Genomic DNA, 27,446 nt, shown 5'->3' with positions numbered 1-27,446 from the left:
GAGCTCTGAGCAGGCCAGTCAAGTTCTTCCAGCCATTTTTTCATTAGCCTGGCTTTGTGCACAGGTGCACTGTCATGGTGAAACAAGAAAAAAAGCCTTCCCCAAACTGCTGGAAGCACACATTGTCTGAAATAGTGTTGAATCCTGCAGCATTATGATTTCCCATCATTGGAGCCATAGGGGCCGACCCCCAAACCATGAATAACAACCCCAGACCAAAAATACAAGGACATTTGGTGTCCAATTACCTCATAATTGTCAGACAATGTGTATACTTTGCATAAAATGCCTTCCAGAGCTGCCCTTTGTGCTGTGGTAGAGTCTCATCAGGATGACATGGAATATCGTTTTGGATATTGACGGTCCCAAAACAGTGATTCATCATTTTAGAGACTCCCTTAACTTACAGCGCCACCATCAGGACAAAACAAGTCCTGCTTTAATTTCACCAAGACACATTATTTGTCTGAGTTTGAAGTAATTGAGATTTTGATAAGCATTACTCCTGGTAAACGTCATTATGGTGTCAAGAATATAAACACGCATATTAACCCCCACAGTTCCTCTTTCACAATAACAACATAAAATCCAGCGCATCGATCACTTATAATCACTTTATTTACCACGTTTCGGTCCTACTTACCTTTAACAGGTAAAGTTCATGTCGACAAACAGCACCGACGCCATAGATATGTAAACATAAACCAGGAAAAACACTCACGACATAATAAAAACACAATTTTTATAGTCATAATATTCATGAAAAGAACTTATAATGTGTCTAGTGAATGTCATTGCGAGTTAACTCATTCCTGTAGGCTCCTGTAGGCAGTGACACACTTTTAATTCTGTTTATTTATATTTCTCTATGCCTAAATCTTGTGGAATTACTTTAATGGTGATTATGTTTGACGTATAGCTGCTACCTCATGTATAAACTGCTGAGATTTCTCGTATGGTGTTCGATTGATTGACAATAGATGTTTTATTAAGGGCTGTGAGATATGGCGCATAACACCACACACACAGACACACACACACAGAGAGAGACACACACACACAGACTGAGAGAGAGAGACACACACACACACACACACACACACACACAGAGCTGCTGCTCCCCCCTCTCTCTCTCTCTCTCGCTGCTTACAAAAGCAGTCCACCCACCCACACCGTCCTGGCAGTGAATGAGTTACTGCTGGTGCAGTATGTGAGCCTTGTGCGCCCCTCCCTGGTTGGATCGCACTCCGATGGTCTGCTGTCTGCAGACGGATGGTGCCGCATCCCGGCGCACTGAGCTCCGCCACCAGGCTGCGTTCCTCTCCATATGTGCCAAATCTCCTCCTCTGTGCTCCTGTCTCCGCCTGACGCACACACACAAGCACCGCCGACGCTCCTCTCCGGTTTCTAGACACACAACTCTCCGTTAAAGTGGCTCATCATCCACAACGGTACGTAAACTGTTTTTGAAATATCCCAACTGATATGTGATGTATGTTTTTCTGCTTCTTTTTTTTGCGCGGAGTTGATTGCGACGGCAGGTTTCAGGAGTGGGATGCTGTGGAGCGACTGCTGCGTATTTTGCCTTTTTTTTTTTTTTTCATCACCAGCTCTGATTTTTCTCTCTTCTCCGCACAGACGTGACGTTTACCTTTTAAACGGCTGCGTGTCAATCGGTTTTCTTTTTAAGCCTGATTTTTATTGCGTAATATCATCCAAGCATCCAACATCCAGTAACTTATGCGCAGTGTTTTCGATGGCGCGCAAGGGAGGAAATGTCTGGAAGAAATTAGGGCATGGAACCGCATAAACTCCTTAAACAATCAGTCTTCTTAAATCTACCTTGACATAAGAGGAAGCATGTTACGTTCAGTCAGGGGATTTCACCAAGTCTAGTCTTTATCCAAAGTAACGGGATTAATGCAGGTGATAGAACAGTAGGTGACTATTTAACCTATTTTCTTTGTGAAAATATACGTGAGCTAACAAACAAATAACAAATGTGTATAGATTTGACAGAAATCAGTTCGGTTTTCAGTGGTTTTTTTTCACTGAAATACTTATTATTTAAAAAAAAAAAAAAGCCAAAAGATAAGAGTTTTAAGGTGGATGTCGAGGTTAGGGAGACTGTCCTGTATCTGCAAGGACACAGGTTTGATCCCCTGAGATGAGCCTCTTTCTGCCCAGTCACTGTGAGTCAATCTGGATTAATATGAGAAATACCTCACGAGCAGGTGCTGCAGATGAACCCAGTGCCCCCCCACAGGCACACACCAAAAAAAAAAGGGAAAAACTAAACAGAGTTCTGTGTTAGTTGTGTCATTGCTATGGTTTCCAGTTGGCATGCTGGTAACGTAATGGGATGAAGTCAGACTCCCCGACTGTGTTTTGGTCCAGAGGAGGACAAATGACCATGCAGGTTTAGACTTGAGCCCACAAAGAGGAGCTGGAGAAGTGTGTGTGCGTGTGTGTGTGTGTGTGTGTGTGTGTGTGTGTGTGTTTCTGATGATTCATTCATGCCGAGGACGTTGCCGTTGCTGTTGCCATTGCAGTGAAACCATCCTTGTGTGTGTATGTGTGTGTGTGTGTGTGTGTGTGTGTGTGTGTGTGTGTGTTTATGGTAGGCTGTCTGTGAGATGACGATTGATGCCAAGAAAAGCTGTTATTTCTCAAGTGTTAGTCAGTATTCATCCTGTGTTATCGAGTTATCACCATCTAATAGGCTGCTCCAGTTTCCTGTACTGGGCTTCTTGGGACTGGATGTTTCCAGTGACTCAGCAAAGGTGGTTCGACCCAGGAACTGTGTGTGTGTGTGTGTGTGTGTGAGTGACTGATCTAATTGAGTGTGTCTGCGTGCAGGATTATTTTTGCTCTGAGATATAAACTGTGATTGTCTGCATGCATGGCTGTGTCTCCATAATTACTTTGCAGCATTCTAATCTAAACTTTAATTTTGGAGCAAAATGATCCATCAGCTCCTATAATCATGTGTCATGAAAGATTTCTTCAATTTTTGTCGGTCAGAGGAATATTAATACCTATAGTAGAAGAAAGCACAAATCATTTAAAAAGAAAAATCTATATTAGTGATAGAGTCCTACTGTCAACTTAGACTGGAAGATGTTTTTGAGCCAAGGTACTTTAACATTCTGCTTGAGTTAAAATGAGCTAATTTGGCCTGGTTGAACGTGTTCTTCCTCTGTAATAAGCTGTGCCCCTGTGTGTGTGTGTGTGTGTGTGTATGAGTGAGCATGGATTTGTCAGTTTCACAATTTATACTAAAGTAGTACATGTTTGTGCTTATACATTAATATCTTTTGTCTCAGTGGAGACATTTTGAGAGTTCTTAGAGCAGAATCAGGGCCGTGACACATGCTGGGAATCTTTACCACCATTTTATTTTCTAGGCTGCTCAGCAGTATCACACGTTTATATTTACATTTATTCATTTGGCAAGAAGCTTTTGTGCAAAGGGACATAAACCGAGCGACTGTAGCCCTACTGTCTGCTCTGCCAGTGAATCAGTTGCTGGTAGTTTGACCAACATTGCTGAGTCACATTTTGATATTTATTGCTTTCCAATCAAGCAGCCATTGTATACATACAAAGAAACAGACTGTAACCTCCATGGTTTAAATCCGCAGAGCAGTGACAGGTACAGTGCTGTTAAAGCTCCACTCTGCATTACAAGTCATGAATAACATACATTTAGCCGAGCTGCTTGGCCTGCCAGTGAATCAACAGTTTAACTGAGAGTGCTGAGTCACTTTTTGACAATTGCTACCCACATCCCACAGTGACTCTACATAAATGCACGGTTTCTGCAGTGCACGGACTAATGAAAATGCAGCAGACTATAAAGAAATAAACTGCTGTAAATGGCGTTTTCTTTTGAAGCAGATATTTTCTGATTTTAGATGCCAGTCAGTAGCTGCATGAGCCATTTATGATCTAACAGAACGTTTACAGTATATTCATCAATCCTCTTGGGTCTTTTTGACAGTATACAAAATTTTAATGGAGTTTTTGAAACAGATACACTTTTGATAACCCTGTAGGCACTTCTGATGCTGGCATAGTTTAAGACCATCTAAAGCTTTACACTGTGACTAGTGTTTCAGACTTTAATCCACAATATTTAAATCTTAGTGGAGGAAGATAATAAATAATAAATAAATGAAAGAATAGCTGCAGTTTTTCATAAACATCTACTGATAAAATGCCACTGAGCAGAGCACGTAACCCTCAAATGTTCCATTTGAGCTGCTAAGAGCATAGTTAGGGGTTATTAAACTAAACTGAACGCTGCTGTTTCTGGGAAGAGAGGTAAAAATCAAAACACGACAAAAGCTCTGTGCCATCATCAAGTCCAGTGATTCATCTGTTTTCATATTGAGGCATCACAGCAATAAAGTAACAACCATTGCTGGATAAAATGCAAAATTGAATAGTTTAACTTTTTTTGACAAGAATTGTCACTCTAAAAACCACAAATTTGTGTTTTTCACGATGAGGAAATATTGCAACCTGAACTGCACAGAACCAATGTTACGAGGTATTAATGCGATACTTTAAATTGATATTTTAGGGGGAATAATCTTTTCTCTTGCCCCCCCCCTCTCTACTAGGAGGTCAAATGTCAGGGTCAGCTGCAAAACAGTCACCCTGGAGCTGGTGAGAATTTGTCTCTCTGCCCTTTGGCAGTGGAGGTCTTTGATGACATTGATGTCTTCCAGTTGAAACATGGATTCTGCTCAAGGACAAGGGCTGCAACTAACGATTTTTCTGTTGATTATTATCTCAATTAATCAATCAATCTTTTTGTCTATAATATGTGAACAACACAGTTTCCTAAATTGCTTATTTCTTCCAACCAACACTCCAAAACTCTAAGATATTACATTTACTATCACAAAAGACAAAGAAAATGACCAAATCCTCACAATTTAGCAACTGGAATAAGTGAATGTTTGCTTTAAAAATGACGATTCAACGATTAACCGATGATAAAAATAACTGCAGAATTTTTTTCTGTGTCTGATTATTTGTCTCAGGCCTAGTTCAGACCGTACCTGGAAACAAAACAGGGACATTTTTTAGAAGAACTGGCAGGTCAGACCATCAGGTGATCTGAGTTGATCCTGTTCTACCATTAATCAAAAGACATTTGAGCCTACCAGAGTTTTATACATGTATAATTTGCTTCAACAGATTTAATGGCATGTTTTCAAATCACTAACTCTTAGCTACTCAAGAAGCTGCTTATTTGTTAAACTGCAAGGATTTGGGATTGTGATGGACACAATGAACCATGCTCACTCACAGATTAGCCGCTGGCCAGCTTAAGCGTCTAGGGAAATGGATCACATGATAGGGCAGACACCTCATTTAGATGGAAGTTCATTGATTTAAATCATACATAGACACACACATACTAGCTGCTCTACACACATGCAGCACACACACATACCTCAGTGCCATATAATATCTTAATGGCTTAACCACTGACCATTACAACACACCGCAAAGCCCTCATGACTCTCCCAGGACCTCTTGGCAGATCCCAGGACGCAGACCACTGTGATCGTTGACATACTTCATTAGGCTGTCTTATTAAAGTATTAGCTGTCTTATGTCACCGGGTTAGTGCTCATATGGGGACATTAGATGGCTTTCCAATTTGTGACCAACTTGATTATATAGACTCAGTCACAGAGCAACTGGAAATCGGCTTGAACCAGCTTCTCTTGCATACAAGCTGGACTTTGAACGATCTCCTTGGAATAGCGTCAAAGAGACTTGTTGTTATTTAAAGAACATAAATACCCATTTCAGCAGGTAAAGTTCAGTGAGGTCACTGCTTTACCAACATTACTACTACTACTACTACTACTACTACTACTACTACTACTACTACTACTACCACTACTGACTACACATTTTTTTCCTCACATCTGTCTCTCGAAGAAAAATGTCCAGGTGCCATTATCTGTTCTCCACAGATGCGGCAGGGTAGCTGGGTTGTCAGAAAGGAAGACTTCTAGCATAAAAGTCGTATCTTTGATGCCAGCATCCTTCAACAGCAACGTTTTTTTTTTGGGGGGGGGGGGACAGACACTGAGCCGCTACCTGCTCAGTTCAGATAAGAGCATCAGCTAAAAGCTGAAATGTAGTTCAGAAACACTGGGAGAGTGTCACATTGTTAGATGGGCTGGGAGAATGTTACGAAACCAGTCCAGGAAACTGGCATCGTTATGCTGCTGGCTCATTGCCTTCAGAAAACCTGTTTTTCAGTTGATGTGTCCAAAATTATCTTTTTGGCAGATCCAAAAATAGAATAGCTGGAACCTAAAATACCAGCTATTAAAACATTATGTTGAGTTATTATCATGTACCAGAAAAATATTCCATGTGCTATGTTTTTTTTATCAACAGATGTGTCATTCTACCCAGTTTCAGGGCTGTAGAATCAACTGCTATGTGAGTGATGAAGAGTTAAGACCAGATTAGAGATTTAATTTAAAACTGATCCAGGATACTTCAGGATATCAGTTTTTCTTGAAAAAATTTTTTTCATATCGTTGGCCTCAAGTTTTGCGTTGCCAATTTCGCTCCATTTAAATGATGATAAGTTAACATTGAGATTTTTAATTTTCAAATAGTGGAGAACAAGAAGCTTGAAGTTGTTACCATTCTGTATTAATCTGTGTGCCAGCTAATCAATCAATCAATCAATCTTTGAAGATTGGCTCATAGTCAGAGAGAGTGTACTGGTCAGGAAAGAGTCAAAGAACAAGAAAATATTGAACTCTGTATGCTTTGCTAATTTATTGCTATAGGTACACCTAGCTAAAACTAAAGCAGCTTAATACTACAAACCCTGCTTATTGGAGTGGACAAAATATTAGAAACACCTCTCAGTATAAATACAATACAATTCAACAGCAACACAAACTACAGCCTCCAAAATGACCATAAAGTTGAATCAACATCTCTCTAAAACAAACAAACAACAAAAATCATAATCTTCATAAATGTAGGATTAGTTGCAGGGCTGTTGTATTACACTGCATGAGTTTTAGCTCACTGTACCCTAAAACCAGTGTGGGTGTATTAGCCATTCAAAATGTACTGACATATTAACTAAGGAGTAGTTTCAATTATGTTCATTTGAAATCTTGTTTGTGACGGAGGCTATCTGCATTTCCATCACATCTTTTTTTTTTGCTTTTTAATGCATCTAGGTCTCTCATTCACAGTGACTTAGACTTACACAAAGTAACCAGGATTAAGCCAATGGAGTTAGACTTGTGGAACATTTGGTGAATATATCAGACTAATAAGGATCCTTTATGAATATATAGTATACTGTCATTATATATACAGCATGTCTGTAGGTGTACATTATGTCAGAGATCAAGTTTTATTTGCACTGTAATATTTATTCTGATACTTTATACGTTTTTTTCTGTCGTTAGTCCTTCATTTAAATGGGTAAAGCATTCCAGACCTTTCTGTACTATTGGGTCATTACACCTTAAGGAGCAGCTGACCTCCCTAAAATAATTTTCCAGGTTTCGATGGAGAGTTTCAGTGTCCCATTTTTTTCACCTGCTGTGTCAGAGGAAACACTGAGTACTGCACTTGTACTTTGGGGACATGAAAATTTCCATCGGCATGTGGACCATCATCACAAAACACTGGCTTACAGTCAAAAAGTCTTCGGCTGAACGCTCACAAGACGCGCCGCTGTCCGAGCCACAGCATCTTGATAATTGCCGTGTAATTTGTCATGATATAGTTAATCCTGTCTCCTGGTGTATTTATGTCCCAAGTGCAAGTGCTCGGTACATAAATAAGAACCAGGCACAAATCACCATCACCACTGCGTAAAACATAAAGGTCTCTATATTATGTCTGTTTTTAAAAACCTTGGGCAGCGTAACGACAGGGGAGGGGTGCAGAGAAAGATCGGGTACTGAGCCGAGAATCTCTGGACTCGTCGACAACAATGGAGAGAAAAGAGGGGAGGTTCTGGCTCGGAGAATGCAGCAGTGAGCAGTCTTTGCAGTGTTTTGCACCTCCCTGTTCGCTCTGCTGCTTTAGCCAGCTCTCCCTGCTGCTGGAGTGTGTGTGTGTGTGTGTGTGTTTGTGTGTTAGAGAAACAATGTATAGATGCGCAGAAAAATAGCCACACTGTGTTTGTGTTATTATATCGGTGCAAAAAAGAGACTGTACTGACTCTTTCAGATCTATGCGACAAACCCCACCTCCCTCCAGTCCCCAAATACCCCTCGCTGAGATTAGAGTCCCTGATTTTATGCGGAAAATAGTCTCAAGGTGCCGATGCTGTTCAGCCACAGTGTCTGTCTCTCTATTCAGTGTCTACCTCTGCTTCGTTCTGCTTGACGAGCTCGCTGTCTTTCTTTACAGGAGCTCTCAACAACAAAAAAATCTACTTCTTATTTTTCGTTTTTTTTAACTGGTGCAACCATGCAACCCGAAAACCAAATGTTTTCATTAAATTTCTCTCTTTCTACACCCTGGGGCTTATGGAGCAGAAATAGAGAGGGATAGACGTATGAACTGCAAGAGAGTAAGAAACATCATTATGCAGCTTTTTTTTTTTTTTAGATGGAGAGCAAATAGAAGAAAGATTTAGTGGAAGCGGCGGAGATGGAAGAGTGTGGATGACAAAGCAAGAAAAAGAGAGAGAAAGAGGGAAATAAAATGGTCTTACATAGAGTGGGAGACAAGTGGATAGGAGCGAATAACACTGAAAAAGAGAGAAATGGACAGATTGACACTGCCTGACAAACAAATTGAACAAAGGCAGATCGACAGTGAATGACAGAGACATACAGAGGGACAGACAGGGCAGGGAAAAGAGAGAGAGAGAGAGTAGTCACACCGCAGTCAGGCAATTCATGCTGATGGCAGCCATATTGGCCTGGAGTGCGAAGGTGATGCCTCGCTGTCTACCATCGTTCCCCTCTGATGGTGCAGAGCAGCAGTAAACATTGATCCCTCCATGAGGAGAAGCTCCCAGAGGCCCCAACCTCCATCTCTCTGTCCACTCTGATCTGCTGACAGGGACACTCGCTGTGTAGCCGACGTGCCCAACACATCCACAGCCAAAGCAACGTGTGGGTGCTGTGAATATGAATGTATTGTAAAAACCCATTTCATGTCACCTCACTTTACCTCGACTCAAACCCTCCTCCTTTTGTTAACAGCTATTGGAGACATTTGCCGCATTACTGCCTCCATTTTGTTGTGGCTTGGCTGTGTATTTTTCTCTGTTTCTGGCAAAATTAAACAATATGTCACTTTAAACTCACAACTTGGGTCTTAGTTTCGTAGTTTTGGACATCAGTCAGTAAAAATAACATTGTATTCAACAAGCTGGTAACTGAAAATGTGGCAAAGTCTCTGAAAAAAAGTTTGACAGGGCAACAAACACAAGCAGTCACATCAGGATTTTTGTAAAAATGTTGGTTTTCCAAATTTATTTGGAAGAGAAAATAACAGCAAACTGTAGCAAACACAGATGAAAGTTTATTTACCTACCTGCGGGTTTAACTGTACCAACCGTACTTGCTGTTTCCTGTGCAATTAGAGATTATTACCCCAAAATAAAGTGATTTAAATAATCTGGCTAAACTCTTGTTTTGTTCTCAATCTGTCTGATTATCTGACTACTTATGTTTTTTTGTCCAGTGGGACTTTAGTGTAGTGATGTCACTCAGTTCTCAGATTTTAGCAATTTGAGTACAACCTTTTCATAACTACTAACTACTAATATGGCAACAGCTACAAAAATAAGACCCCAGTTTTAATAAAGTGGAATCATCCTTTTAACATCAGCATATTTTTTTCCTTTTTGTCTCAAATATTCTTGGCGTCTATGCTTCAGATCAAAGAGCAAGGGCTTCTCTCAACACTTTGCACCGAGGTTCAACAATCCTCAGGGAGAAATCCGTCGTAGCCTCAATAGAAAGGCCTTTTCCACCTCTTGGATATCCCCTGATATCTGTTCTACAGATTGTTGTCTCATGTATTGTGATTTGTAGCTTTCAACAACTACATGTCTGATAGATATTTAATGGGTGCAGTCACAGTCACATGGGATGAGTAGTTGTTAAAAGCTAGAACATTAATGTTGTACCTTTTAAAAAATACAGTAAGACAGTGTTCATGAAAATAGACCATAATGCATTGCTGCCATGAGAAATGTTATTATCACTGTTTCTGCCTGTAGGTATAACCCAAACCTCAAATTTATCTCTCTTTCTAGAGATTGATGAAAAGTATTCTGGGAAATGTAGGAAAATGCTAACTTAAGCAGACAGAGCAGGCTGAGGGGAGGTGAGGTCACTAAAAAATAATTTACAGTATCGAATATTAAAATATCTCATGTGATTAACTGACAATTTGAAAGAGGAATTTCCTTTAAAGTCGAGTTTGTGTCCTAAGATCTGGACTGAATTTGTGCTAATTTAAGATGCTACAGGGAAATGTTTGACTGGTTCCCTTTTTATCAAGCTGCTATCTTGAAGTAAACAGGCAGTGAGAAGTCATTAAATAAAACATGGAAAAGAAACATTTTCTCTTTTAAAAAAAAAAGAATTATGCAGTTTAACCTGAGGACCTGCATGTTGCTGAACATAGCAGGTTTGAATGTGCTCTGCAACCAGCAGATGCAAATGAGGAGGGAGACAATAACTAATGAGGAGCCAGTGTCCATGGTAACCTGTCCTTCACTTCACCCTGTTGTTATGTGAAATAACTTTTCTGGTTTCTTACATGCTGTGACAAAGCTGAGACAGATTGCTTTGCTTTAATGTCAGTATGTATGTTGAGCTTTAAAGGGGACATATGTTTGTGTGATTTTAAGTTATTTTTATACTGTTATGATGTTGGAGGTCTATGTTAAACATGGTCAAAGGTCTAAAACTTGAGGTGAGTGTATGTAAAAATGCTCCCTGAAGGTCAAAACCAAGACTTCAACCTGCTCTGAACGCTTCATTTGCAACGTTACTAAACTTCCTCATCTTGATGACATCACATAGTTTGCATGTGCCCAGAAACGGCCATTCGTTTCATAGTCTTTGTTGCTAAGGTTGCCATATTTTGGATTGGATTCGGGTTCGAACATGTCCAGATGCATTTGAGAAGTTTCGAGTAAAGAACAAGAAAAAAAAGTGAAATCCTACCTGAGATGCTGGCCGAGAAGCAGCTTCCAGAAGCTAACCAATCAGAGCAGATTCAGCTCATCGGGAGGGCAGCATTAAAGAGACGGGATCTAAATGGCCTGTTTCAGACAGAGGATGAAGCTTTTTTGAACTGTAGCTCATGCAAAAATACTCCAGTAGGGCCTCAAGATATAACTATAGACCTGCATGATACTTCCCCTTTAAAAGTCAAAATGAAGACTTAAGTGCATCTGTTCCTACAATTAAAACAACAACTAGAGTGTGAAATGTCTTGTTTTTACACTGCCGTATTTTGTACATACAAATCTTAAAGTAGTTTCATGAGTCTTTATTAATGGGTGTTTTTTTTTTAAATAGGGGTTTCATTTTTTTAAATATTGGATACCTCATTTTGCAATTTAAATCTGCAAATCCTCCTGCAGACTTCTAAACCTGCAAGCTGAACAGCAGATTGAAAAACGTCCTAGTATGCCAAGCTGCAATAGTGCTGAAATAAGCCCGTGTGTATGTAGATCCAAATCTATGAGTCGCTGAGTCCAGAAGGAAACTGGAGCACACTTTTTTTTTTCTTTCATTATTACTTTGAATTGAATGCACACAATAAATAATAGTGAAAGCAGAAGCTGTGTGCTCCAGTTTCCTTTTTGAGATCAGCCACTCATAGATTTGGATAAACCAAATACACACATACATTAGCATTAGTTGGTTTTTTTTTTGAGAGCCACAACTGCAAGATACAGTGCTGCATAATTACAGCACACTCAGTCAGTTAGATATGCTTCTGTGTATGTTAGACTGGATCAGCATCCAAGTAATCTTCAATCCAAAGCCGTGTATCTATGAGGCTGTTGTTTTCGATAAGCTGTTATTACCAAGTGACCGGCCAGTAACTTGAGCCCGCACGCTGGCAGTTTTAAAACCACCTTAAGCTCAGAGTAAATCCCCGAGGGCCAATGCCTCTCACCCAGTAGCTGCTGCACAAAAAGCTCCAAACAAATAGCAGTCTATCTACAGCCAATTTAACAGCCTGTGACTTCTGAATAGCATTTTTTTTTCACCTCTCCATTCCTATTTTCTCTTTCTCAAGCTTGTGATATCTCCAGAGTTTTCAAAGTCCTCCCCCCATCACAGAGGAAAGCTTCTTCTCTGCCTTTTTCCGTAGCTCTGGGTTTTCCCACCTTGAGGGATTGAATATCTTGTCATTGTGGGAGGGGAAGGTCACGTTGACAGTTATTTTTCATAACTGTCGTCTCCCTCGTCTGTACGTGTCTGACCCACAGACCCCGTCTTGTGTCCGTCACCATGATGAATGAGACGTCCCTACTTGTCAACATATTGCTGACAACCACTTTATAATCATTGTGCCTCACTCCTGACACCGCAGGACCTCAGCGCTGAGAAATGAGAAATGTCCTTTTTAAAAAGATGTGGGCATGTTTGTGTGTGTGTGTGATGCTACATTCATTTAAGTATGTCAATATGCTTCAAAGTGATAAACAAGCTATAAGAAAATCTCCAAATTGTTTAATGCTCAACTTAATTCTGTTTTAGGCATAGTGGATCAATGTCAATCTGTGTTTTATAGTAGACAGGCACCACACGTCGCAGGAATGTCTTTCAGGCCTTCAACTGTCGAGAAACTTAAGTATTCGCAGGGTCTCTCTTGCATAAATTCACTTCACGCTTGTGTAATAGCATGAACAGAGTCACAAAATTCTCCACACGTCGACTTCACTTTTACATAATAGATTTATGCATTAGAATGAATAAAACATTACCCCCAATAAGTAAAAATATCGATACATTCACTTAGAGAGTAAACGGAGTAAACAACCATTATGCATATACAGTATATACACGTAGTGGCTGCCTCAATGATCCAATCAGAGGACCACAGTAATCAGTTTAACTAATGGAGGAAAACACCTTGAGCAAACTTATAGCATATACATTACCATCCAGGTTAGTAAGTCAAGAAAACACGGTATAGATTAGAAAAGGTTTTGAAAAATTGAAAACAAAAGTGCCAATTAATCATAAATGGACAATATTATCATATTTATACATAACATATAAATCATAAAATTCTTAAAATATAAATATCCATATTACCCCCAAACTATCAAAAGGACAAAAATAGAAAAAGTATATTAAGGGCAAAAGTGCCAATTTATCAAAGATAAACATTATAGCTACATCCACATCAAATATCAAAAAGTCAAGAATGTAAACTGAAAGTCTAAATAAGGGCAAGAGTGCTGATTCATTACAAATCTTTACATCAACATCAACTGGATATGATTTAGAAAGTAAAGAAAACATATTTACTCCCACAAGAATATATTAACGACTTTTAAGGAAACTTAGAGAAGCAGGAAATATAAAACCAGAACTGTCAACATGTACTGTTCAAAAAATTTTTATAACGCCCATAATGTAGCACAACAACACACACACACGCACACAAGTACACAAGCTCATTTAGGACAAATAAGGCAGAGATGTGTGAATGTGACTTCTTGTTCTAGATACAGCCTGAACACAAAAGGCAGATTACTGTGGGTATTTATACTGTTAGACAGCGTGGGGAGATGTTTGTGGTGGCCTGAAAAAGATTGTCTGACACATTTTAGTGTGATGTTTTGGCAGCCTGTACTGTGTGTGTGTGTGTGTGTGTGTGTGTGTGTATTGTTTGAAGTTAGACTGCTTTCAGCTCCTCTTTAGGACTTTGGAGGGCGGGGGGTGGGGGGGGGGAGTACAGGGACGGGAGGTGGGGGGGGTAGCAGTGATGTCATGGTTGGCACACTGCGGACCGGACTCTAAGAGACGATGACACTTTGCCAATAACCTCCTGCTTCCCTTTTCTAGCAGCGGTTCTAACTGCATTTTCATGCCTCTCCTCACTGTCGGGGTGGTCAGTCTGCTGATCGGCCTCTTATTCTCTCTTTTACTCTTATGAATTTAATTATAAAGATCTTTCAACAAAGTTAGATTATTAGTGCTTCAAATAAAATGCAAACATTACTGCAAGTCAAACAATAAACATAGATAGATAGATAGATAGATAGATAGATAGATACTTTATTAATCCCAAAGAGAAATTACAACATATATGCAGATATTACTCTAAAGCTGGTTGTACAGTATGTAGGTATACCTGTTTACACTAGACTACTTTATATATCAGACTACCATTGATCCTTTATTAGATATGCAATATTAGTGAATGTATCATTAACTAATGTTGGTCTTCATAAAAAATAAAACCCTGTTAGTTTTAGTATTTTATTTGGTCATGTAATTGTTCAGACATGTTTTTTTTAAATTAATTCCTTGTTTGTAGTCCTGTTGTAATCTATATTTTGAGAGTTTTTTATGCTCGGTGTAAATGCCATTTTAAAGGCTTTTCATCAGTAAAAAGAGTAAAGTTCCTTTAGTAAATGGAAATGTGGCCATGAAAATAGTACAGCCAGTTTCTTGTCCTTTTTAAAATTTTGTCCATGAACACAAAATATTTTTTTTGATTCCTTAAATTTGAACCGTGACCAAGGTATGCACTACTGAGCATTTTACAGTTGAAAAATAAAGTTGTCAGTGCTCTCTGGTGGACGAACTATATACTGGCATCTCTGTTTATAAAGTACCTCAAACATATTCATGTCTTGTTATTTAATGACCAACATACTCTGATACAATAAGATACATGTAAAATATATACAAAATCAGAATCAGAATGAGGTTTATTGCCAAGTAGGTTTGCTCGTACAAGGAATTTGCCTTGGTGTTATAGTGCATAACAATCAAAATATATGAGATAAGAAAAAATATCCCAAAGTACCACAAGTCAAGTAATCATAAATAGTATAAAATAGATATTTACAATAAAAATATGTAAAATACATTCTAAATAAAAAGAGGTGTTTAAAAGGAGTGACCAGTAATGTGCAGATGGGAAACATACAGTATGTAAAACATATATTTCATGATATAATAATCCAATATCAGCCGATATATCAGCTCTAGAAAATGTCACATTTATAGCTGCTTAATATTTGCAACTTCAGTCGAAAAATATTAGTATAAAACATTAGTGTTCACTTGAATGCAAGTGTGTGCAGGTGCAAATTTGTGTGTGTGTGAGAGCTGTAGGGCATCACCATGGCAGTCTGCAGCAACAAAGACTGAATGATAGACTTGCAAAAGGAGCTCAGAGGCCCTTCAAGGAGCAGACAAAAAGGAGGCGATCGGGGCGGCTGGTGTTATGGAGGTTGAAGCAGCTCTGTATAAGACAGTCTTGAGTCTGGCCTTAAAAGCTGCGATACTTCATGAACCAACCGAAATACCAAAAAGATCAGACTCTTTCATTGACACTTCCTTGCCCTCTATCCTCTGCTCTTCGATTTCTTCCCTTTTTAATGTGTGAAACAGAATGATAGTGATGCTAAGTCCTGTGTTAAGTCAGGTGAAAAGTTCCTCTGAAAAGACGAGAGAAGTCAGTAAAGCACTTGGAAGTCATTTGGTTAATATTCTTCTCTCTCATCTCCTTTATTCATGTGCTAATGACTCATATGCTGATAATGAGTTGGAGCTATTTTAGGACCCAATTTGAAGAAGCGAGTGAATGTTTGACCTAAATGTTTTTTGCTTTGTTGTAAATTAAAATATTACTTAATTAGTATATGTGGCCCGTTAATGTAATGACCATGTAAAGTGACGTCAGTGTAACATCGCTATAAGTGAGTATTTCTTTGTTTTTTGTTGTTTCTCTTGGGTAAAACGTGGGTAAAACTAAATTAACTAAACTAAAACTGGACACATTTTTTAGGGTCAATTGGTGGAAAACGCACCTGTTGCTTCAGATGAAGGCTTCAATCCTTGGATATATCTTTTACAGTGTCTTTCCAAACATATTTAGAAAATTCAAACAAATTTAAATTTAATTTGCAGGTTTACATTTTTTTTATTGAATGTTGATTGATTTTCAGATGCATCCTGCTTTTTGAAGTGCTTGTTTAAGGTGCAAATACAGTATATTCATGGCTGACTGTTTCACTTAAGGCCCCAAGCAAGCCAACTATACTAAAATTATCACCTTACACATAATTTATAGCAATAATTTGCTGATAAATGTTAATGGTAAGAACTGAACAGCAAAATTAGCTTTGTGAAAACCCACCACTGATGGTTCTGTGAACAAAATTTAAGCTGAGACAAGAGGAACTGAAGTGTTTTTTTTTTTTTAAGATAAGATACACTTCCACAGATCCCTGTGGGGAAATGCAAAGAATTTGAAGAGAATGAATATCTCGTCACTCATTAAACCAACAATGTATCCCCAACTCTCCGGGTTGCTACTGTAAAGGATTTACTGCTTCTTACATCAAAGTTAAGCAGAACCTGTTGTGTTCACTGACTCCGTCTCCGCCTCACATCACAGACAGAATATGAACTCATGCAAATCATTATATACTGTGTGTATACCACCCTGATTAATATTTAAAACCCATTTTCCCCCATAATATGCCCTTTTTGAGTACCTTGAGGAATCACTGAAAGTTTTCCTGGATCCATATGTTATATATATATGTTTTTTTCTTTTCCTAGAGAGAGACTATCCCGTAGCTGTTACTGGCATAGAAGCTTTAAATGGCTTAACAGCCCAGTCATTCAACGCTGCCAAATCACAGGACCGGGATTAGCATCAGGAACTAAGACTTTAGCTTCCTGTTGCAGTTGTGATCCAATGACAGTGATTGTGGTTCACGGAGCAGGTTTGAGATCTGGAAGACATCCAGGGACAAATTGGATAAATTTCATCACTTTGGCGAGGTGTTAAGTACTCTGGTATGAGTTAATTATAGTGGCTAAGGTGGTCAAAATGACACAGTTATGTAGTTAATTATAGTAAGTAACAGGTAGCAAACATGGCGTGTATTTGAGTGTTCAGTGAGATCATATTTAGACAATAGAGCTGTAAGGATTAGTCGATAAATCAATTAGTTGCCAACTATTTTGATAATCAGTTAATCATTTGGAGTCAGTTTTTGAGAAAAAAAAAGTCCAAATTCGCAGATTTCAGCTTCTCAAATGTGAATATGTTCTGTTTTTTAGTCCTCTGTGATTGTAAACTGAATATCTTTGGGTTGTGAACAAAACAAGACATTTGAAGGTGTCACCCTGGGCAGTGATAGACATTTTTCACCATTTTCTGGTATTTTATTGGCCAAACAATTAATTGATTAATTGAGAAAATAATCGAGAATAATTGTTAGTTGCTGCCCTATAACACAAACAATAAAATATCACTACTACACTATCAGTAGTAGCCCCTATTTTCTTCTACTCAAAATTATAACTGTTCAGACCTGTGAAAACATGGGAATAATTCAGCGTATTTCAGGATCAAAATTTCAGTGACTCAGCAGTCGCTTGATGCTTTTCAACACAAACAAATGCTTTACTGGTGGGTGAAGATGCAGTGCTGAAATTGGCATAGAGGACAGCCAGGTCTGCACTGGCTTTTTTTAATTTTCCAACCCACTTCACACCAGTTTATCTCCAAGTTCAGACAATAGTAGCGAGTCCTGGGGAAGGAATGAGCTCACATTAGGCAAATGAGATTAAAAACAAAGTAATAACTTTTGGACGTCGACTCCAATCAACCTCTGTTGATCTGGTGAATATATGAAGATGAAGCCTGACGCATCAGTTTAGTTTCATTAACTCGCTCTTTACCTAATTTAACTTGATTTACTTACTATCACAGTTAAAGCAATAGGATATTTGATGGGCATCAACTAACAATTGGTTTTTAGTCCATACAGTATGTAGATATTCAACAAATAATCTAATCTCAAGTTTTTAGTTTTAAACTGCGTTCTCTGGAGACTGTAACGCCTTTGTAATGCCATTTTTGATCTTTCTCCAGCCATCCACTGACTCCTGGTCCATAAATGACCTTTGACTCCTTTCTAGTCCATGACCAGGTTTGGTCTTTTGTCCAGACTTTATATGATGTCATACAGCACTCCTGTCTTTCTGTCTTGGCCCCTTATGACTAGTCGTTAAAGCTCAACCACGTCAGGGAGTCCCACCAGGATCCTTATGGTGGTCCCCAATGAGTGACTGGTGTCTGTCCTGGTTTTAAATCAGGGACTCTTATCTTCATTTTAAAGGAGTTGACATATAAATACATATATGTACGACCCAAGGGTCAGGAATGAAATTAAACGCTCAAAGTATGGACACATTTTTTTGTCGATTCTTTGATTTTATAAAACGTAAATGAAAACAATGTCTAATGCTAAACTGAAATACCAAAATCCAAAGGTATTACTTAACAATAACTTTAAAAAACAAACTCAGGTGTCATTTTAGAGAACAGCAAAAGAATCACTTAATGTGTTGATCTTTTGGGTAAATTTATTGCAATCAATAGGCTTACGTATTTTTTTTTTTACAATTATATGAATCTAAGAAAAAAGTAAGTACTTGCATTAAATTATTTGATAATCAGAATTGTTTTTGATTAACTTAAATGGTCAACTAATCAAATAATGGTCCCAGCTTTAATAATCAGCTGTTCATAATGGTCAAAGCTAAAAACTTCCATCCTAACAACACTGATGGCTTTGTCCTTTGTGCCTGTGTGCAAAGGTGGGTTGTGCTATAGTTAACTACCATGCTAACCAATCACATTTGTGTTATTTTTAGAACAGGATGTTGCCTCCTTCCTTCTCCGTCTGTCTTGTATCACATTAGAGTTACAGTATGGCTTGTACATTTGAGAGCGGAGCTGTCCGTGGTGCTTAAGTCATTTTCAGCTTTGTGTCATATTTTATGATACACTGACACTTACTGAAGCTAAGCTCCAAAACACCAATCGTACGCTGTCGTAACGTCAGTGGTGAGTTAAAGTTTGTTCTGCACTTTAAATATATCAACCTGCTAACAGGAATCAGTCCCACAGGCTCACATTTTTCTAAAAATGAGCTCAACTTCATAATGAAATGCACAAGAGTCTGTCTCTCTAGAACGAGCTACTGTTACCTGTTGTCTTCAAATTCCTTGAACCCTCCTCTCACCATCCCTCTCGCCACTGTGAATGTGGAACATGCTATCTGGAGCAGTGCAGTGGCTGGGCCTCGGTCGATCAGTGCTCCGTTTTAGTCGCCTTTAAACAGAGCGTTCTCGTTTTGGGAGTTCAGACGTGGATATTTATATCAAGCGGGTCAGCTGAAGAGGAACCAGAATGAGCAGAAACACTGAGTTCTGTCTGACAAATGACCTTCCTTCCTCTGGGCCTTGCAGTTATGAACACAGTCGAGGCGAGGACTGAGAGGGAGCGAAGAGTTCACCTCCCGAGATCTTTAAGTTAACCGATAGAAGCGGGGCAAATGACATCCTGTGTCTGCACGGCCACCAGAGTTATTTTTGTCAAGAAAATGGATCATTGCAGATGTGTGATCTCGGTGAACACAGAGGCTCCTGCTTGGCATTACTTTTTTAAATGTCACCATTTCTTTGATCACGCCACCATGCATCATGCTTTGGACAAAAGTTAAGTTCAGGTTTAAGGCTCATATGTTCTTAAAAGGGAGAATTAGCCTGTTGCAAAGCATTGCATTCATCATAAATAAAAGACTAGATATATATAAATATAAATATAGTACACAACACTTTAAGAGGTGTGACTGGTAATATTTCTTACTGTCAACAAATCATCAACAAATCAATCAAAAACACATCGATTAGCCACACTGTTGCATTGATTGACATGTTTCTTCATAACAATGAACAGTGGCACTGTAGTTTATCCCACGTTGTTGTAAATACTTATTGCCGCTGAAAATAGTTCCTAAAAAATGCATTAGTTACTCTTGTTTGAGTATTTTCTAAAAAAGCACAACGCACAGCTGTTTTGGTATTGGACGTCTCATGTGATTTTTATTTATTTTTTTTTTTTGATGATGATGAAATATAGAATAACAGTCGTCCTAATCTTTAAATTAATATATGAGAACTGCACATCAAAGATAACAAACATTACTTTTCACCACACAGTACGTCAGTATGTTTTGCTCTATATGTCGGCTGATTAATAACAAGAATTTGCCAAACAGAAATGTGTGTTTAGGTAATTTAGAAACTGTGTTACCATTAAAAAGCAAACATTTTACAGTCAGCTGTAAAATGTTCCGATCAATACATATAATTGACACATTTGTTTCGTTTCTTATTTTTTATGTTTATTTAATAATCAACTTTAAGAGGCCCTAATCAAAAATAAATCAAATCAAAAAAGTGACTTTTTTTACTCTTAAAAATCCAGCATTATGTTGTAAAATCCCAGTTACTACCAAAATTGACTAAATCTTGATGAATAAGGATGAATAGATGAATTATTGTTTTAATAGCAAAGAAGTACTATATTTACAGCTTCAACACTCACTGACTGACTGTTGACAAACACTAAATCTCAGCAAATTTAGCTTCTAGTTGCAGATGGATTTTTTTTTTTATTCTCAAAGTCAGTTTCTATGTTTTATTTTGCAGTTAGTGAGGTGCATAAATCTGTGGCAATGCTGCACTAATGATATGAACCACTTTGATGTTCAAAATCACAGGCATATTACTAAGCTAGAGAGCCAAGTGATATGATAAGAAGCCGAGACGACTACTTAAGATTGATTCAGCTGACGAAGAAAGCAGATGAGCCAGCGAGAGCAGTAAAGCCTTTAAGAAATGCGAGATGTTTTAAAATAATGTAAGTAGAAATTATCAACCAGTGTGAACATTTTCATGAGTCTCTTCTTTTTGTGATGCATGAAATTCCCAAAATGCCTTCAGCTGAATGTCACTTTTCATGATGGGATGATGCTTCCTCTCTGTCGGGGATGCCAGTGAAGGAAAGCCATGGGGATGAATAGATGAGGGCAACTTGGCTGAACATCACACTCTTCAAAAGGACTGTTTAAACAAACATATTTAAGCTGAAGAACAGACGTTAGCCTGCCTGAGGAGGCTTCAGCTTCATACTGTTTGTATCTCAGTGGATGCAATGAGACCTCCAGGCTGACTCACATCACTGGGTTGTAATTTCCTGTAACAGCCTCATTAATTTATTACAATTTTACCTAACTCAGGGTTAAAAGGAGGGTGTGGATCACAGTATGTCGCACAATGTCATTATTACACACTGAGATATATTTATCACCACTGGTGGGTAAAAACCTTTGCGTTTTTACCCACCAGTGGTGATACTTTACCACTGGTGGGTACTTTACTTTAAAGTCATCATTAGGAGTTTTTATGCGTCTGTCTTTTTTTAGAATAACTTTCCACTTATACGTTGTAAATATCGGTGGATTTTGGAGTTAATGACTTAATTTAATGAATTGGAAAAAGGTTTTATAAGTGAAAGAGATCCTTCTAAACCCAAGAACCACATAGTTCTTTGTTTTAAATGAAATTAAGAAAATATGTAGCGATATGTTACATTATTTATAAAGTTGACTTCCCTTCCATTTGTTGTGTGAATATGTGACATTTAAGCTTTAAAGAAAATGTCAGATTAAAGAGTTTATTGTTTCCTTCACATACTCTGATACAAGATGATGTTTAAAGCCACTTTGTGTAATTTTTTTTTAACTTTAAAATTATTCTAATGACATTTTGTTTGTTGTTTGTTTGCAGAAAACAAACCAAAACTACAATAAGGAGGCACCAAAGTTGGAAATTTTCATATCCTACATATTTGAAACTTTGTCTTTGATGATTGACTTCACTAAAACCTTCCCATTCAGGAAAGTTATCAGCATTGGAGACCAAACCTAAAAGGCCTCAACTTAGCAACAACAGTGAACAGTGTTGTGACTCTAAAGACGTTCATTGAAAAATACCTTCATTAAAAAATAAAACCTTTATTTACAAAACAAAATAAAGGACGTTATAGTGCAATGATATCTGAGACGTAAAAAAAATCCAATGATGATACATTTTGACTGATTTAGGTTTCATTTTTTAAAACAAAAATATACATATTGTTGATAAATATCCCTTAAATATGTTTATGTAAGAGTTTTGTACTGATTGACACCATATATCAGTGACACTGTTTCTGAATGGCCTCAAACATACCTTTGGCATTTCTGTACTATGTATTTAGTTATTTATTAGCCAAAACTTACAGATTTATTGGTCTTACTCTAATCTTGAGTCATGGTATGTTACAGTCACAAAAGCTGAATATTACAGGGCCTTTTAAACTGTTTGTGCGTCAAGGTCACAACACACATTTCTGTCCATTTGGGAGTGAAAGTGAACCTGATCTGAGAGACCTCCAGCCCGCAGTGGCAGTGACAGTTCTCTCAGACGCTCTGCATTGTTGATGTTCTCTGAGCCTCGGGGAGGGAGGACAGCAGCGTTTCAGACTCACTTAGAGTGTCTTTGTTGTTGTAGTATCACATTGTGCCAGTCTGCAGTATCAGCGAACAGTCACCCTGCAGGCAACCGTGAACAGCAGCTAGTGCAGTCTCTTCTGTTTTCACCTGAGAAAAGCACATCAGGAGGTCAAAGGGACACACTGTCTCTCTGGGCTTCATCCTCCTGCAAGTGGATTTTTTAAATTTATACCACAGTTGGATGACGCCGGCGTCTCCGGTGTCTGTATGGATGATGTTGCCTCAGTGTTGTGTGTTGCTCTTGTCAGCGGTGGAAGTATCAAAACGAACTTGCAAATCATCGCTCGCCCTCTCGGCTTAGTCATCGTGCTGTGAAACCGGACGCGTCTGTGGGCAGATCTGCTGAAGTGTTAGAACTCCTCCTCACTGCTGTCCCAGCGTTGTTCATATGAGCAGGGAAGGTGTCGTTCTCTGACCGGCAACAAAATCCCTCAGTCACCTCCCCTCTCTCGCTACATCCAGGGGTCAGTTTAATAAAAAATCGTTTTGTCTATCTGACTTTAATGTTGGTAACTGCAGTGTGTCTGCAGGAGGAGGAAAAAAAAAAACATATGGTCGTCATTGTGTTGCCATGGTAACATCAACAGAGGGAGCCACATCCTCAATTTGGCTTCAGTGATGCTTTCTGTGTGTTTTAAAAGAACAGTATGTATGATTTACTGGCATCTAGCAGAACAGACTTGGCAGAAATGGAATATAATATTCATAAGTATGTTTTAATTAGTGTATAATCACCTGAAAATAAGAATCATTGTGTTTTTGTTACCTTAGAATGAGCCCTTTATATTTTATATCTAATTATAGGGAGCAGGTCTGCTGAGAAGGGTCTAGCTGTCCCCCCCCTGATGTTGTCACTCAAATGGCATGTTACACAAAGTCCTTACTGTGGCAATATTGCTGTCTGTTCAAACATGGGTTGCTGCTGCTGAAACCCAATAGGCAAGACAATTTCATTTATATACCGTAGCACATTTCATACAGAGCGGCAATCCTGAGTGCTTTACAAGTTACATAAAAGAATTTTGCATAAAAGAATCAGCATACGACAAAAGAAGAGCAATTTAGAACATCTATAATTAAAAGTACCAGTATAAAAAAATGATATGACAAGATAAAACAGAATAAAATGGAATTAACAGGATAATAAAAGTCACAGTGCGGTGAGAGATATGAATGAACAGTACCACCAAATTATAAATTATAAACAGAAATATTTGCCTTGATTTGCGTTGGAGACAAAATATATGGATCTACTTTTTGATTCTTCTTCTATTTATTCTGCATAAACCGCTGCTGGAAATGTGAAATGCAACTTTTGCTGTAAGCCAGACAAGCTTTCCAAAATGAGACGACACAAGTCCTTTTCTCAAATTCTTCTTTTTTTAGGGTGACTGACTTTGTAATATCTGTCCAGACTACAGATGAAAAATAGCCTCTTGGCTAAGTCTAGTGCATTTACAGCAATGTTTATTAATGTGCAATGTCCCTGTTAAATATAATAATGAGATTTAAAACAAGTAAAATGGAATAGAAAAGAAAAATAAGCTAAAATTAAATTAAATTTAATTAACAGAGTAATAAAAGTCACAGTGCAGCGAGAGAGACAAATGAACAGTATCAAATTATAAACCTCAATTTAAAAGAAGCGAGAGTTGGAGCAAAACCAAAGTGGAGACAAAAGTTGAGTTACAGGCAACAGTGAACGAGTCGGTTTTAAGTTTAGTTTAAAGGTCAGACTGGGACAGTGTCTAACATCATCGTAGGAGGTTATTCCAAGTAGCGCAGTAGGAAGATGAAGCCTCCTCGTGATTTGTGTCGACACCACGATAATTAGCAAACTTGTCAGGTTTTCTTCCAGGTTTATATGGAGAAAGCTTGTCAGAAATATCAGTGAAGCAATATTTAAAATTAATAACTCTGGCGGCTGCATTTTGAACCATTTGTATTTGCCTAAGAGCTTTTTTTGGGTAGACCTGAGAAAAGACTGTAGTACAATAACAACCTTCTCATGATGAATAACTGGATCAGCTTTTTGGTTTTTCTTCTATTTATTCTACATAAACACACTGTGGCTGCTGGAAATATGAAATGCAACTTTTATGCCATGAGACAGATGAGTTTTCCAAAATGAACCACCAGAGCAGTCAATGTTTTTATGATCCGAATATATTTGGAAACACTCTGACATTTCTTTATAGGAAAATGTCACACATGACTGCTCGCAAGATAAGAGGGGAAATGTGGTTGAATATAAAAAGTGATTCAGTTCAGCTCCTGCTCTTTCGTCAAAGTTATAATGTTAACGCCATTTAGTTCAGTGAAGAATAAGAAAGCCTATAATACATTAGGCAGATAAAGGCAGATAATATGGTTGTGATTATCATCTGTAATATAACAGCTTATTATTGAGTACTCCTTCCTTTCAGTCACAGATGGTCTAGACTTATAAGAACTGCTCTGATTACCTTATTGATATCACTGAAATCCTTCAGCTTTTATGACTTTTTTTTCCTTATGAAATGACTTTTCTCAGCAATTTCATTAAAACTCTTCCGACAGCGTATCAGTTCCTCATCCGTCACAGTATCTTAAAGCATCAGAGGTCTTTCATGGAAAACATGTTGACAGCCCAGATCCTAAAAAGATGGCGAGTACTGCAAACTCAAGGGACACGCTGACGATCCCGGTGGAGCGGTGGAGTCACTGAGATCCCCCTATTATTAGACCTCTCTAATATTAGAGCATGCATCTGTGCTGAAACAAAGGGGAATTAAAAGCTTAACATCACCTCTGAATGGAGAGAAGTGCTGATGCACAATTATGTTGAATATGCATAAGGATGTGTGTGTGTGCGTGTGCTCAACAGTAAAGTGCGATTTGAATACGACATGAAATGACACAGAATACACTAACCGGCTCGACATTTCATAAGTGCAGTTTTTTAAGTAAAGTTTAGGGGTGAAAACACACTTGTTCTCTTTTAATATGTCCATGGCACACACAAATAAAAAAAACTAAATGATGGAGGTGAAACAAAACAGGCATTTTGTAAGACTTTGCTGGATTTTAAAAAAAATATGAGCAGTGCAGATGGATGATGTGAGCTGATATTTACTATGATTTACCAAACATTTAGAGCACAATCTTGGCATGCCTCATATTGATATTGTACAGTCTAAAGGTGCCTTAAGTTTGTGTGTATACTCTAGAGCTCGCTGATAAATTGGACTGACCGTTATATCAGCATTGGTTGTATATTTCAGCTGAAAACTGACAATAAATTGGAGTACATTACATATTGTTTGGACACCAGTCACAGAGTAAAACTTTATTTTTCAACTGTAAAACGTCCTGCCCAGTAAATTTCTTATGGGTTGTGTAAAGAAAATTAGTATTGACCAGTATATCTTTATCAGATTTTATAAACTCTCTAATATCAATATCTGTATTAGCCTATAGTATACTCATTGCTTTGATTTTAAACCTCAATCAACAGACATCAGTGACCTATTTCCTATTCCGACTTTTTTTTTCTGATGTACAATTAGGTTGCTTCTCTCTATATGGTGATTGCCCCACATACAATGCAGTAGTAAATCTCCTTGACTCAAAGAGGTTTTCCAGATCAGGTCTGGATGACGTCCAGCAGGATTTCTTTACGACAGACTGTTGAGCGTCCTGTTGGCAGCAGCGTTGGTCAACTTGTTTACCTCGTCCAACCTTCGGGCCTCGATCGAGTTGGATGTCTTACTTCTCATGAAAGATGTTAATGTTTTGAATCTTCTCCTACAGGACAGAGGACTCTCCACCACAGAAGTGATGTCCTAGACACTGTGGTGCTTGTCAACCCTTCACAAGACACTGTTGTATCAGAGGTAAGGTCAATATATTCAGAGATATCCTGTTGGTTGTAGGTACACTTACATATCAATGGTGTAATATGTGAAAAAAGTTATACTGAGTTTATGAGTGTTATGCTACTGTATATCTCTGCTGACTGACACATTCACCTGTCAATTAGGATTAGAAAGAATATGAACTAGAATATGAACTGCAAAACTCTTTTTGTAGAACTGAATAAAATACAGTATAAAATTTTTAAAAAATCATGATTTGAATCAATATTTTCTGATCAGGAAAACTAAATTATGAATCTAGGCAGACTGTACGTGACCGTTTTCAATACTCTGTGATATGAACACATCAGTCAGCTTCCAGTTTGTTGAGGATATACAGTAATAAAAAGACTGGTGATGACCTTCGTGTCTGTTAGATTTTTCTATACTCGATGCAGGACATTATCTGCTAAATTTTGTTAACCTTGATACAATTTTACTGCATCTCTCATTGTCAGGGAAACAGGTATGTATCTTTTTACCTCGGCAATGTTGTCTCTCCTTTAACTGTCCTCCATCACCCCCCCCCCCCCCCCCCCCCCCTCTCCTCCTCTCTCTCTCTCTCTCTTTCTGTGTGTGTGTGTGTCCCAGATCCAGTCTCTTGTCACAGACTCAGCAGGACACAAGCTTCTGGTCTTGAGTGGCCAGAGCTCAGATCACGGTGGCCTTCTTCTTCAAACTGGGGTTTTCACCTACCAGACCTTTTCAAGTATCTTTGCTGATCCTGGGGTAAGTCAAATCTACTGTCCTCTTATACTCAACAACAATCTGATGAAAATTTTATACTCTACAGTGAAAAAATGCATGTCAGTGGTTTGGTACAGTTTGATATGAAAGGATAAGTACTGTACATGGTTTTGGATACTTTTTAG

The 27,446-nt window shown here is 38.3% G+C and overlaps 1 protein-coding gene across 2 annotated transcripts in view; it reads left to right on the top strand.

Annotated features, from left to right (window-relative positions):
* map1ab (microtubule-associated protein 1Ab) overlaps nt 1-27,446 on the top strand; it is a 78,661-nt gene that overhangs the window by 34,246 nt on the left and 16,969 nt on the right. For both annotated transcript variants that reach the window (XM_042411468.1, XM_042411469.1), the window contains exons 4-5: nt 26,471-26,553; nt 27,166-27,303. In XM_042411468.1, coding sequence (XP_042267402.1) covers nt 26,471-26,553; nt 27,166-27,303 — 221 coding nt within the window. The remainder of the gene's footprint in view (nt 1-26,470; nt 26,554-27,165; nt 27,304-27,446) is intronic.

The sequence above is a fragment of the Thunnus maccoyii genome, chromosome 5 (genome assembly GCF_910596095.1).
Source record: "Thunnus maccoyii chromosome 5, fThuMac1.1, whole genome shotgun sequence".
Classification (NCBI taxonomy): domain Eukaryota; kingdom Metazoa; phylum Chordata; class Actinopteri; order Scombriformes; family Scombridae; genus Thunnus; species Thunnus maccoyii.
This window is presented reverse-complemented; position numbering and strand designations above follow the sequence as displayed.